The sequence below is a fragment of the Nicrophorus vespilloides genome, unplaced genomic scaffold (genome assembly GCF_001412225.1).
Source record: "Nicrophorus vespilloides isolate i.1.1-1 unplaced genomic scaffold, Nicve_v1.0, whole genome shotgun sequence".
NCBI classification, from domain to species: Eukaryota; Metazoa; Arthropoda; class Insecta; order Coleoptera; family Silphidae; genus Nicrophorus; species Nicrophorus vespilloides.
This window is the reverse complement of record NW_017096100.1, coordinates 45,528-61,142: the sequence shown is the minus strand read 5'-3', so window position 1 is coordinate 61,142 and position 15,615 is coordinate 45,528. Positions and strand designations below refer to the sequence as shown.

The following is a 15,615-nucleotide window of genomic DNA, read 5'->3' as shown; positions in this document are numbered from 1 at the left end:
TCGTAATATAAAGTAATAACTATTATTATCAGTACGTGATACATAACTTATATAAAGTTGTATTATTTCGAGACTAGTTTATATTTGTACCACTCAGTTTTATGTCAGGTCTAAGGGTATTTTATCAGGTTATATTTGGTACACAACCACTTAGTTTTCTATTGAGTTAATGATACTTAACACCTCACTCAATAAGTTTGTAGGATGACATATAGATGGCGACTCTATCGACAAATACATAGTACCAATCTTCGACTCCTGTCAAAATTTCATGACAACCTAACGTTTACTTCACAAGTTACAGTGGTACACTAACACTAACCTCACACCCTTAATGTTCTTCTAGACATTTTCTTATATAAAAGCATAAAGAAAAATGTGTTCCCATTTCCATTAAAGTAATTCTTATATTTAATACTGTTGAGTTTTCCTTTTAGAAGAAAATTAAAAATTGATGTTTTTTTTATAATTACCAGATTGATGGTGACGATGAGGTCGTGCTGATGATGTTTTCCCTTCTTCTTGTTCTTGGTGTTCTTGACAGTGGTTGAGGTCGGAGTGGTGACCACAGCAGAAGCAGCCTTTGCAGGCGCCTGCTTAATGAGTTGCCCTTTCTGCTGAGTCGCAGGTTTCTGGCCCTGCTTAACGGAGCCCTTCTGCTGTCCACCCTTAGATCCATGGGTAGGAGTCCTCGGACCCGAACCTTGCTTTTGTCCGACGTGTCCAACACTCCCATCGGCCGGTTTGTTTCTTGCCTGAAAAATTCAAAAAGGTATTAAATAAATTCCTGAAACACCGTAAAATCCAAACCAAATCTACGTAATACAAGCGTAACATGATCAGTATGAACTATAAATTTGCAAAAACAGTTTCATAAAATAATTAATAATTATCAGTGGTGGAGGATTAAAAAGGGCCGTCGCGACAACTTCAAATTTTCAAGAATTTTTTTTTTATATTACTTCATATTTTCTTACAAGTGAGATGGTTCTAATTGCTTAAAAACAACTCAGGCAATTCGTAATTAGATAAAAAAACATGCAAGAAATAACTTCAAAACTAGCAAACAACAACTACAGCTGTCGTTTCGACTTGAACAGTTTCACTAATAAACATAGGGGGGCATAAGATAATTGACACGGATTTTTGTCTTCAGCAATTATCTTAACTGTTTTCTGTTGCTCTTTTAATTACAGTTACCTGACTGAGACTTCTATAGCTACTTGCGCTGCCGCTGCGCGCCTGAAAAAGAAACACACAGAAAAGAAGTTCATAACAAAAATAATTAACTGTGCGCACTATGATTTTAATGCATTGCATTCGCGTCCAGTCGTATCCAGAATCTCTTTCTTTCTTTTATTTCTTTCTTTCTATCTTTCACAACCTTTTATAAAGCTCGATCGATTCTCAATTTCCGTTTTGCACGAAGTGGGAATGAGAGTGGTCCGTCGAATGAGAAAGACCGAAAGTGGTGGAAACTTCATTTTAGTATAAGGTAAAAATTTGCAATTATGAAATGCCTCTCTTCTCTCCGAGCAAACCAAGTTTCCAAGCGTGAATCGATAGTTGTTCCTCCCATTGTTTTTGGGGCGAGCCGGAAACAATTGCATCGGCTAGGGGAAGGGTAGGAGGTGTGGTATGATGATGTGTTCAACAATTTGCGGAAATATCGGTAACGATCGAAGCCTGCTAATTAGGTTCGTGTCAATCGCGACAAGATGTGCTTCGATATGTGTCTGAACTCGTAAACATTTACATCCGAACCAACAACAAAAAAACTAATTACAAACGCAAATAACATCAACTTCCTAAATCTGACGTGTTTCACCTTTATCCATCTTTTCAATTTGTTAACTAATTTAAGTTCGAAAACTTTCTTCATATTTTTACTTTTTTTTAATTATAAAATCGATTATTAAAATTAACCAATCAATTAAATTTAATAAGCCTCCAATAAAAATCCTTTAAACTAATTGGAATTATATGAAAACAGTCTAATTCTAATAGTTGTAAACTCGTATACATTTATACGAATTACAAACAAATTACAAACGCAAATAACATCAACTTCCTAAATCTGACGTGTTTCACCTTTATCCAACTCTTCAACTTTTCAATTTGTTAACTAATTTAAGTTCGAAAACTATCTTAATATTTTTACTGTTTTTTTAAATTATAAAATCGATTATTAAAATTAACCAATCAATTAAATTTAATAATCCTCCAATAAAAATCATTTAAACTAATTGGAATTATATTAAAACAGTCTAATTCTAATAGTTGTAAACTCGTATACATTTATACGAATTACAAACAAATTACAAACGCAAATAACATCAACTTCATAAATTTGACGTGTTTCACCTTTATCCAACTCTTCAAATTTTCAATTTGTTAACTAATTTAAGTTCGAAAACTTTCTTGACATTTTTACTTTTTTTTAATAATAAAATCAATTATTAAAATTAACCAATCAATTAAATTTAATAATCCTCCAATAAAAATCCTTTAAACTAATTGGAATTATACGAAAACAATCTAATTCTAATAGTCGTAACCTCGTATACATTTACATCCAATCCAACAACAAGAAAACAAATTACAAACAATATCAACTTCCTAAATCTGACGTGTTTCACCTTTATCCAATTCTTCAACTTTTCAATTTGTTAACTAATTTAAGTTCTTGAAAACTTTCTTGACATTGTTACTTTTTACAAGTTAGAGGTTTTAGAATTTTATTTGTAAGTCCGTTAGTTCGTAAGTCGGGAGTTCGTAAGTACCTGTACTTAAAAATATTGAAATCATATGAAAATAGACAGATTAATAAAATGTATTTCCATGTAGTAAATCAATTGCGAATGTTGATTGTTGCATATATTTTTTTTTATATGATTTATTAATAAATACATTACAATTTTTATATGAAATCTAAGCTTATTCAATATTTATTATGTAAATAAATTAGAAAATATTATTTTTTTATTTCCATTTTAGAGTTAATAAAACTTATTTATTTTGAAAATTGAAATAAATACAGCAATACCCTCGCATAGTGCGGATTCAAACAGTGATATTTGAAAATTTCAATAGAAACTACATTTTAATTGAGTAAAATTGAAATAAAATTTAAAAAAATATAGTTTTTGTCCTCGATTAATCCGGTTTCAAACAATCCTGGTTGTTTCACTAAGCGAGGTATTGCTGTATAATAATGCACTAAATCTGGTTTGAAATGTTAACACGTTTGAATGCAGGTAAATTCTCGATCAAAGTAATTAGACGCGTGATGTAATAATATGTTCGGGATTTTGGTACAAATAATAGACTGTTTTACATGGTTGAGCATGATTTCAACATTGCGCGGACATGTCATGAATGAAATGATTAATGTCCAACTTCGAGTTATTTCATGCCGATGTTCGCATAGACTTTCAATAGACTGATCGACATTCCTTCTTATACTTTGATCGATGACTCAGTTTTCGCATATTCATCCAATATCAAAAAAAAATAAACATTCGGATGAGAATGTTTCCATCAATGTTAAGTTTATTTTAGTGTCAATCAAATTTTAATTGATTTATTAACAAATTTTGGTTACAAAATATAATAAACAACAATTATTATAATGAAATCAGATTAACAGATTTTCTTTAATTTAGAAATTGAATAAATATAAAAAAAAAAGTGAATATCGAAATAAAAAGAATGTTGAACTTTTGTATTTATTCATAACCGTCTTATTCGAAACTACCATTATAAATATAAAATAATTTTGTTAAATAAATAAGTATACACTAAAGAAACCGTGCAATTGAAGTATAGGATTGTGGCAATTTTTCATCGTGTTAATCGAAACACCGTGTAAAATCAAGTTCGCGTTATTTGAGTGATTATTATACGTAATAATACATAATATTTTGATTATGAAATCTATTTAAAAACAAATTTTATAAATGTATTTAATTTCTTAGTATTTTTTGTTTCCTACGTATTGATTTACCTTGCTGCGATGTCTGGGCGGCACAAATTCTTCTTTCGATGGTTTTCTTCGCTTATCTTTGAGGATCATACGAGCTGCAGCGAAAGCCATTCCTGTAGATTACTCTCCGTTTATCACGAACCAATTACTTTAACAAAATCTTATCACTTTCTTCTGTGCTGCTTTGCCGGACGACTTTTACGATCCGATCACAGTGCACGATCACAATTAGTAATATTGCAGAAACGTTCAATTTATTTTCGTTCGAAAACGTTGTAATTTATCAATCTGCGGACATTGAATGTTAACGCTAATAATCTGGATGATCGGTTTGATAAATGGAAAATTTGTTGTCAGGTGATTATGTATATTTTTATGACTGTGTGTGAAAAACAAGGGATGAATGAAAATGTGTAAAAACACAAATGATGAATGGAAATGTATAAAAACAAATATCAAATATCGATGTTATATACGCGGTTAAGCCAATTTTCTACATTTTGTGTATGCAGGAAAGGTTGAATACTCAATTTAATATTTCTGCAATTTGTACACAGATTTATATTATATTATTTTTCAAATTAAGCGGTTTTCGACTTCCACTAAAATTTTTGGAACAAATTAACCGCGTAAGTCGAGGATTTAATGCATTTATTTTGAATTTTATATATTAATTCAGTATTATTTAATTATAAATATTTGTTAAACATTTATTTATAATTAGATTTTCATAAATCATACAGAAACATTCGAAAATTTAAAGAAAAATAAATTATTGGTAATTTATATACATTTTTTGATATATTATTGCTATTTTTCATAAAGTACTTAAAGAAAAAGTACTTGATTACATGTGAAATTTTTATTTTTTATTTACATAAAATTTGATAATTTCTTATATAAAAAATTGTGAATGGTAAAATTTGAATTTTTCATTAATAAACATAATCACGATATATTTTCAGAATCTTACAATACTTCACATTTAACTACAGATTATGTAAAGTTTATGAAGCTAAATAATAAGTATTTATATTATTAACCTTCACATTTATTTATATGTAAAAAAAAAGGTATGACCAAAAATGATCAATAACGAAAATACCCGAAAATGTAGTGTAATTTATTATCATCATAAAGTTAATATAATTAACAACCATTTAGTTAATATCATCATAAATATTATGAAATAAGTCGTGGTCAAATATATCGAATCAATATCAAATAATAATTGGAACCTCGCTTAACGTGAATAATCCCTTCCAAAATTACCGGATTTTTATTCGTATAGTGAAACAATTTTCCCCATATAAACTAATGTAATATACGATAGCGTTCCATTTTGCGAGTCACTTTTCTTACAATTTATTTTGCTCGTTAAGCGAAGTTCCACTGTATATTTATTCCCCGTTGCAATATATAATGACAATATGTGAAATATTTTCAGCATTTTGGAAATGTATGTTACTAATTCTGCATACGAAGAACACGGAATGTAAATCACGTTTAATGGTAAAATCATGTTTTATCGAAGCAATTAAACACTGCTTAGTAGTTTCAACCAATAATTACATCACAGCGCTGAAAATACTCTATGAATTGAATGATAGATAATATGCAACGACAATTTCTACGACTTTAACATCAATATTTGTTTCAATTTCATTATAATTGAAAAAAAAATAACAGCAAAATTTCTGATGAGAATTTGTAAATACATTTATAATTATTAAATAAAATTATAATTTAAATCCAGATTAGTATTTCTGAAAAGATTATACGTTAAGTCGTAATCAAAATAAGTATACTTAAAAACAAAACAACAAGATTTATATATACTTTTTTACAATATAAAATTTCTTTTCACATTTTTTACGTTTAAGTATTTAATTATTCTCTAACTAACGTAAAATTGATTAAATACATGTTTTAACTAAATATCATGGTTTTATAAATAGTTTCTTCATAAAAATCATAAAATATAAATATTGGGTGAGGTAAAAAGTTCTGAGCGTTTTGTCCCATACATCGAGCTTCTTTTTCAGACCAGCCTTATGCAAATGGTTTTTTTTTGGCTAATCTTCAGTTCCTGGGCAATGGAATAAGCATACCGATATGTACAAATCTATTTTAAATATTGTGATTGATGATGAATCATTATTTTAGGATTTGCTAACAAAATAAATCGAATAACGAATGCGCACCGAGTTAACATTTTTCACTTCATTTATTTACCAGGCGATATTGTAAACCCAAATGATTGATTTATGTGATAAATCTTACCGTAATCCTCGTGGTTATAATCTCAGATGATAAATTGTAGTTTAGTAATTATTAATGTTATAAAAAGATTTTTTATTACAAAAATATTAAGATATTTATTAAAAAAGTTAATTTAATTAAATTGAACAATTTATTTAATAATAATTTTCTAATTGTATCGAAATTTTTCTTTATACATAAAAATAACGTTTATAAACAAAGTTGTTTCAGTGTTAAACAACTAAATTTAAATCCTTACAAATTGCTGGATTAAATTCGCAAGTTATTGACAGGCTTCGGACAGGATTAATCACATAATCGCAAACTCGGCGATACGTTATATCCTAAGTTGAAGCGAAACGAAATTATGTTCAGGTTATTGTATAGTTACGGTTGTCAAAGGACTACGATAATAGCAATTCCAGTTATTTCAACAAAAAAAAACATCATTTTCATTCCGTTAATTTCCTTTGATATAACGTTTTTAAATTCTCAAATTACATGTTACAAAAAACAATTCTAACAAACGCAATTAGATAAGATTATTGCAAATAAAAATATTACATTTTTTCGTACAAAACATTAACTTGTAATTTGTTGTACTGTACAAATAAGTAAAAATAATATGATAAGATAATCCACACTTTATCATCTTCATCCTCATATTCGAATAGTATTAATACGGTGCGTATCTTTGAGTAGGGTCAAAATGTATTATTCCGGGGATTAGTGTAACTGATCCAACACACAAAAGGGCTTAATTGAATTATATGTTATCTGAAATTAAACCCTAAATGTTATTTAAATAGAAATCCTAATTTTTTTAAATCTGAAAATATTTTCCTTGTAGAAATAATGTAAAATAGGTCCTTCCTCGAAGCTCAAATAGAGCATAAATCGTTTTCAACCTATAAAAGTTCATGTCTATTATTATGTAATATTCGCAGTGTAAAGTAAAATTAGGTAAGTAGATAATTGAATTTGATGATGTAACGAGAAAATTAAATATTTTTTTAGTAATTTTGTAATGCGGACAGCAAGTTAATTAATTAGTTGCTAATTTAAATAAATAATATTTGATTATTAATTAAGTTTGAACTACGTAAACTTAATTAATAAGTTTTCCCGTGGAAATTCGTTATTAAAAATTAAACTGACCCAAAGTTCTGAAGCACCTCAGCAGCACTCAGTTGGTAAATTTAACTTAATATTTTATAGTCGATGATTTTAACGTCCATAAAACACGCAAAACAGAGATACATTGATGAACAGTGCAGACTGTTTACAATTGGACAAGTTGAGGAACTGTATAATCGACAGTGAAATATGCAAAATAGAAATAAATTAATGATGAATTAAACAATTTTTTGACATTGATATATTATGACATTGTATAAACAGTTTCATTTCACATTGACATAATTTTGACATTGTATAAAAAGTTTTATTTAATATTGACATAATATTGACATTGACATAATGTCGATATTGTATAAAAAGTTTAATTTCACATTGACATATTTCTGACATTGTACAAAAGTTTCATTTCACATTGATAAAATATTAACATTGTTTAAAAATTTAACATTAATATAATGTTGATATTGATATTGTAGTTTAATTTGACATGGATATTGTATACAAAGTTTAATTTGTAATTGATTTAATGTTGAAATTGTATAAGAAGTTTTAATGTCAAATTGAAGTTGACATTGCATGAAATGTTTAATTTGACAATGATATAATATTGACATTGTATAGAAAGTTTAATTTGACATTAACATAATTTTGACATTTTATATAAAGTTTAATTTGATATTGATATAATATAATATGACATTGATATAATTTTGACATTGTATAAAAATTTTCATTTAATATTGACATAATAACAACATGTATGAGACAGTAATATTTAAATTGGACAATTCAATAAATGAAAGTTGAACGCGCCAAAAACTTGTAAATGCGCTTTTATAATGTCCTTTAGATCGAAATCGTTGAGCAACGTAAATTGATTGGCGTTTTGTATAAAAAATAGAAGGAAAATAGAGATGAATAAAGTATGAATGGATATTTCTACTGAAAGGGCATTTTCGACAATGTTATCGGCACTTTCGCATAAAATCCTGCGAGCCGTATATATTCGTTGTTATCTCGCCAGACACCTCGAAGGGATCGGCACCGTCCAATTCGGAAGATGAACACCTAAATCGGTATAAATAACTAGTCGATGTAATTTAATCAAAAGTAGTGCACGTGCTAATACACATATATAGCAGTAAATGGAGTGTTTGGTTTGTATGTGGAGGTTGAATATATATATACAAAAAAAACGCGGGACTGGCTAGTTCCAACTGTCCGGTAATTCACCTAGTATATAGTGCAGATACATAGCCTCGTATACACATAAAAACGGGGTCAATTTCAATGCTATGTACTAAAGCTCAAGCACGAAAGCCACTCGTGAAATAAATATGTTTGTGTGTGCATGTCTATTTACTATTTAGCATTTCTTCTCTTCGCGACCGTGCGACTCCAACCAAACCTATTATTAATGACAAACAAAATAAGGCCGAGAGAGGGTTAAAAAATATTATAAAAAAAAATGGATGAAAACTGAATAAAACTAATTATAGCTTTAGATAAGTGAACTAATATTTGCTGAAGCTTTTGCAACTTTCAGCACTTTTCAGACCGCTTATAAATTTATGGTTGCGGTCTTCTTCTACCATTAGCAGTGTAAACCGACGGCAATAAATCTAATTCCGAGCATTTTTGCTTTTAACCCGAAAACAACGTATTTTTACTTACATTTTTCACCAATCACTTTGCACAAATTAAAACTACAAGTCCTACAGTTTACACCGCAGTTTCACAAACTGTTACCTTCATCATCAATTATGAAAAATCAATTGTTACAGAAAATAAACAATTTCAGTCATATTTGCCACTGTTTAAAACCGGATTAATCGAGGAAAAAGAGACTTGAATACTAAAAGTGAAAAAAAAAGTAGATTTCATTTTTATTTTACTCGATGAAAATTTAGTTTCCTTTAAAAATTTTAAAACGCACTATACGAGGTATTGTTGTATTTTAATAAAATTGTTTTATAATTGGAAATTTGTTTTTGTTTAAATTAATTTAATTAAAATAATTGTTGAGTATTTACGTAATTAAGCCATTCGGCGACAAACGTGGAGGAATCGTCGTGAAATTAAAACGTTGTTGCCCGAATATCGAGTTTCTAGTTTAATTAAATCTCTGCACAAACACACTCCAGCAGTCTTGTTCTGATTGTACAGATTCGTTATCTACAGTGCAAACTTTTGGAATCCCAAGAGATGCATCAAAAGATGAATAATAAATCCCGGCTTCCCATTCACATATTTCATGAAGACTAATTACCCAAAATGATTCAAAGACTCTTAACTCGAAAGAAACTTCGAGAATTTAATTAATATTGTGAATGCTTTTATGAATAGAAAAAAAATCGAAGTAGCAGAATGTACATTTTCTTTAAGTCTTATATAAATATATGAAAGTATCATATATATATGTACTATATTAAACATCATTTTAAACTCGCTTGGTTTAAACACAAAGATCAAAAACAAACTTTTGCATGCGAACGCTTTCAATATTAATATTTCTTGCGCTCATATCAAACCAATTACTTTGTATTCATTCAAGTTAATGCCACTTGCATGCACACACTCTTTGATATACGTTTCGTCCTTTTATTATTAAAAACTGCAGATATGACTTCGGACGTATTCATCCCTAGGGGTTTTCTACTGAAAATCTGAAGCGTGTTACTCTTACACTTCGTTGGTTTCACACATATGTCCCCTTAGTATTATGAAATCTTATGTAATGGAAGTATGTGCAGTGACACAGATTGTTAACATTAAGTGATTTTATACTTAATGACTATTTAATAGATCATTAAACTAATAATTACATGGCAAAACAATAGAGCTTTTAACAATGAACTGTTGCTGAATGTGACAGTAAAACAAGGCCTATAAAAGAATAGCGTCGAAATGGATGAATACAAAATTAACAGACATGCACCGATATTCCATCCTATAGATGTGTATTCACTGAGCGATATATCCTCTTTAAAATTCTGTGCACGGGGATGAAACTATTTTCCCCGAATCGGAGCATTGAATTGCGCTGCATTGACAGGCAGTCTAATGAATGCGTTTGCAGGAGGTGCAACAAAAAGAAAATTGCATTTCAGATGAGAAACGATGCGTTTGTGCATTGTTACGTATCGATTCGGTATTAGGATGGTCGAGCTCGATACACATCCGAGCCTCAACCGCTTTCCGTCCGTGATTTCCGGTTTCGTTGCATTTACCCAAAATTCCTCTATCTCATCGCCCCATATCCATTCCAACCAGGCATTTAATCGCACTTCCCAAGCATCATTATCTCAGCTTTATTCATATATATCAAAGCTATTGGTAACTTGGTATATTAGCATCATTATTTCATGAAATACTCTTTGTTTATTAATCACTTCGAATCTATTGGTAACTAGTTATATAGCGATCATTATGTCATGAAATACTCTTTATTTATTAATTACTTTGTAACTATTGTAAGTTATATAGGCATTATTATTTAAAGAAATACCTTTCGTTTAATGCTTACTTTTAAACTATTAGTAACTAGTTATGTAGTCATGATTATTTGAAGAAATACTCTTCGTTTATTCCTTACTTCGAATCTATTGGTAACTAGTTATATAGGCATTATTATTTAATGAAATATTCTTCGTTTATTGGTTATTTTGAAACTATTAGTAACTCGTTATAAAGGCATTATTATTTAAAGAAATAGCTTTTGTTTAATGCTTACTTTTAAACTATTAGTAACTAGTTAAATAGTCATGATTATTGGAAGAAATACTCTTCGTTTATTCGTTGCTTAGAATCTATTGGTAACTAGTTATATAGGCAACATTATTTAATGAAATATTCTTCGTTTATTCCTTACTTCGAATCTATTGGTAACTAGTTATGTAGGTATCATTATTTCATGAAATACACTTCGTTTATTGATCACTTCGAATCTATTGGTAACTGGTTATATAGGTATAATTATTACATGAAATTATTTTATTTACTTCGAATTTTTTGATAACTAGTATCTTAAAATCAGTTTCTCATGAAATACTCTTTATTTATTAGTTACTCTGAAACTATTGGTAACTAGTTTTGTAGGCATCATTATTTAATGAAATATTCTTCGTTAATTGGTTACTTCGAAACTATTGGTAACAAGTTATATAGGCATCATTATTTAAAAAAATACCTTTCGTTTATTGCTTACTTTGAAATTATTAGTAACTAGTTAAATAGTCATGATTATTTGAAGAAATACTCTTCGTTTATTCCTTACTTTGAATTTATTAGTAACTAGTTATATTCATTATTTAATGAAATATTCTTCGTATATTGGTTACTTCGAAACTATTGGTAACTAGTTATATAGGCATCATTATTTAAATAAATACCTTTTGTTTATTACTTACTTTGAAACTATTAGTAACTAGTTAAATAGTCATGATTATTTGAAGAAATATATTTCATGTATTCGTTACTTCAAAACTATTGGTAACTAGTTATATATGCGTCATAATTTATTGAAATACTCTTCGTTTATTGGTTACTTCGAAACTTTTGGTAACTAGTTATATAGGTTATCTGATCAAATACTCTTCATTTATTGGTTACTACAAAGCTAGTGGTAACTAGTTATATAGGCATCATTATTTTTTAAAATACTATTAATTTATTATCTACTTTGTAGTAATTAGCAACTAATTAAAAAAGTATAAATATCTCTACATTTAATTGTTACTTTAAAAAAACCGGAGTTATCGGAAACTATAGTTACATGGAAACACTGTCAGCTTGTATCGAATACCTACATACAATATTAATGTTTACTATGTCCACGAGGATCACAATGTACTTAGCGAATAATGTATACTGAGTAAACTTCGAACGATATTGCAATTTTAATCCTGTCAATGGATAGCAGATAGCCAACAAGCGCAGATTTGAATTATTAATGCCATACAATGCATTCGGTCAGATCCATGCTCGTCCTTTAACCAGGATAATATATCTGTCAGATTATATGCAAACTTGTAACGCCTGGTTTCTTCAACCCGTTTTTACTGCCATTCCCAGGTCCAGAAAACTTTTTTAAAAACGTCCCTTTTATATTGCCACTATAAATCTCCTCCTTAATGGCCGCTGACTTTGCTTCGCAAGGAATTCACATGCACTATACATTTTAACATCTTAAAGTTATAGTGATATATCACCATGCACATAATGAACAATGCAATTTGGTTTTTCTAATTTTCTTTAAAAATAACTTTCTATGTGAATTATGTTGATTGTATAGCTTAAAATTTGTGTTTTTTTTTTGGAAGAACTGTTGATATCGTTTCGCGTGTTGTTCGTTACGTGCTGCAAAGGCCTTGCACAGTTCCCCAGACTCATATTTTATTTTTGAGGTGGAAACACAAGGGGTGCGCATTCACGCGATCAAATGCCGACACCCTACGACAACTCTCCCAGTTCGAGCAATCAAAAAACCATTACGGTCTTCAACTACATATTCACTTGCTAAATGAGGTGGGAACCGGCTCTAAATTGCTGAATAACTACGCTTTTGCCAACTTCCTTAACTACTGTGCAATAGCTTACAAGTGGTAAACAAAACGCTTTTGTTACTGATTGTTTTTAATGATCCCATTTACTTTCCACTTTTCAGATATGAATTATTCATTTTTCAGTTCATTTCTTTTATTAATTATTATAAATTTCTTAAGATTAAGCATTTGTAATTTTAATGCAAAATTAGCAAGATTTAAAGTACATCACTATTGTAAATAACTGTTTCAAAACTACTTTACTATTGTAGATTAGCTGAATGTACAAAGCGAATCGCCTGTAATATAATTTTATTTAATGCGGTAACATTATGTGCAGAGCATCTCCTGCATGTTGAGATGTGAAACGTGGAGGACGTTCACTGCATCTACACGATCCCTGCGACGTTTTACTGCATCCCTCTTCAAGGATTTTCGGCTGACTGAAGCAGTTGGAATTGCTTCCATCCCATGTTTCTACAGGAAACGAAAGGATTTTCGTATTTCGGGCATTCGAGTAGAATTCCATCCTTCAGCAGATAAAACGTTCTTCGTACGTAACAATATTTTATTTTAACAGATTTCATCCAATATTTTATTAAATATTTGTAGATACAAAATATAATTTGTAAAACATTTCAACTAGCAAATACACACAAAAATGAAACGTTTGAAATTGTTTGTTCATAAATAATAACAAAAAAATAAAAATAATGCATCGAACTGCAGAAAATTTCAATTCCGATTCATGAAAACACAAAGCTTTCGATGGAGAGGAACATTTTCGGTAATAATTGTTCAGTGTTTTTCCCATCCCCCACAAACGGGTGAAATCGATGTTCGCGTTTTTTATTTGTTCGGATGCGAAGTTTACTTAATTTCAATTATTTCTGAAGAGCATGCAGCAAACGCGTGATTCTCGTTATTGTTGCAAATTTCGTTTGAAACTAATTGCTTTCAGTTTTTAATTGATGGATCAAATTTAAACTTTTATAATTAGTTTCATTTCATTTATAAATTTGTTTCAGAATTAAATTTAGTAACATATTAGTAACATGTTTCAGGATATTTAATGGAAAGTTTACTCTATTTTCATACATTGTTTATCCTCCGTTACTCGCGCGGCATTTAGTAACATCTTTACTCGCGTGGCGTCTGAAAACTCCATTGAATATAACGTTAGTAATTAATTTATATAAATATTTAATTGATTAGATTGAGGGAAAAAATAAAACAAATTTCCTTCTAGGTATGTTTACTTTATAAAAATGCAAAAAAATATCTTCATCATCATTACTATCGTTTGTTTTTGATTTGCTAAAAATGTTTTGCTATTAATCCTTCAACGCATTACTCTAAAATGACGTGATGTGCTTTGACAATTTGTCAGAAGAAGCTTCATAGGTCAAGGTTACCCTACATTTTCTGTTGTAAAAGTTATTGTTGATTTGTATCCCTTGCGTCTCATAGACGCCGCGCGAGCTTAAGAAGAAGTTAATTAAAAAAAAAAAGACTTTTAAAATCCTCCAGTTCTTTTGAAATTTAAATAGGATTTATATCTTCTAGTTAAATATGAATAAATCAACCAAAGATATAACTATTATTTTCAAATCCAATTAGATTCTTGGAAAATACAACATTACAATACCTCGCTTTGTACGGTTAATTAGACTCATTAATATCCCGTACTGTTTGAAACCGAAATATCGCATAAAAAAGGAGTCTTAACTGCATAGAGCGGGAAAGCATTTTTTTGTAGTAATTTTTTAAACTTAATTTGGTTTTGCTCAATTAATATCTAATTTGTTTTAAAATTTTCAAACTGGATTATAATGAATCCGCACTATGCGAGATATTGCTGTACCTCAAATTCAGTAATTTATCAATTTTTATTTTTATAAAAATAAAACCGATTTTAATAATTTAAGATAAAAAATTTAATGAACAATTAGAAGAAATTAACAAAATATATATTCTGGATTTGTCAATGTTTGTATTAAGAAAATGCTAGTATTTAGTCTATATTATCACCATTAAAGAACAAAAACAGTTTTAATGGAAACTCTTAGATCTATTGTATAGATGCAGACTATTATCCAACAAATGCGCTCGTCTTTCTTCTTCAGTAACAAAAGATTTTAAATGCACAAGCTCTTAATCCATAATGCCCTACTATCAATTATAATTAGTATGTCAAATGTTTCATGTCAAGACTTAAAATTTGTATATTTCATGTTAAAACTTCAAATTTATTATAAAAGTTATAGATTTTATAGTAAATTTGAAAATGTAAAAAAAACAAACAACAAATTTTAATTGCGTGTCTTTCAGCTAAACGCATTTTAATTACATATTTTTTAATGAATGCAGCAATTTCAACAAAACGCAACTAAAATAAAATCAATAACGAACATGAATTCTTAATTAAAATACCAATAATTATTAATCTAAAGTAATTTAATAAGTGATCGATTAATACATTCTTAATAGGTGTTCAGGTTAAAGTTCATCCACTTACTTGTCTCTGAAAAGCCGTTACAGAGCACCGCCTCCGACGAACGTCCATCGTCGATTATCGTTAATGATCTGTAATTGTTACTTTACTCTTTTGTGTTGTTCGAACGAAACGAACGCCACGATCGGTATTAGAACAATGAGGTTGCACTGTTCAATACAAAAATCAAC

At 29.1% G+C, this 15,615-nt stretch overlaps 1 protein-coding gene across 5 annotated transcripts in view; it reads right to left on the bottom strand.

Annotated features, from left to right (window-relative positions):
* LOC108569580 (neo-calmodulin-like) overlaps positions 1-15,615 on the bottom strand; it is a 37,273-nt gene that overhangs the window by 3,094 nt on the left and 18,564 nt on the right. Inside the window, exons 2-4 of one of the 5 annotated variants that reach the window (XM_017931178.1) lie at positions 4,007-4,273; positions 1,201-1,242; positions 474-755 (exon numbers count right to left, since the gene is read on the bottom strand). In XM_017931178.1, the coding sequence (XP_017786667.1) occupies positions 474-755; positions 1,201-1,242; positions 4,007-4,096 (414 nt within the window). In that variant the 5' untranslated portion in view covers positions 4,097-4,273. Of the gene's footprint in view, positions 1-473; positions 756-1,200; positions 1,243-4,006; positions 4,286-15,615 lie in introns of those variants that run through there. The other 4 variants (XM_017931179.1, XM_017931181.1, XM_017931180.1 and 1 more) reach the window with 4 other exon arrangements.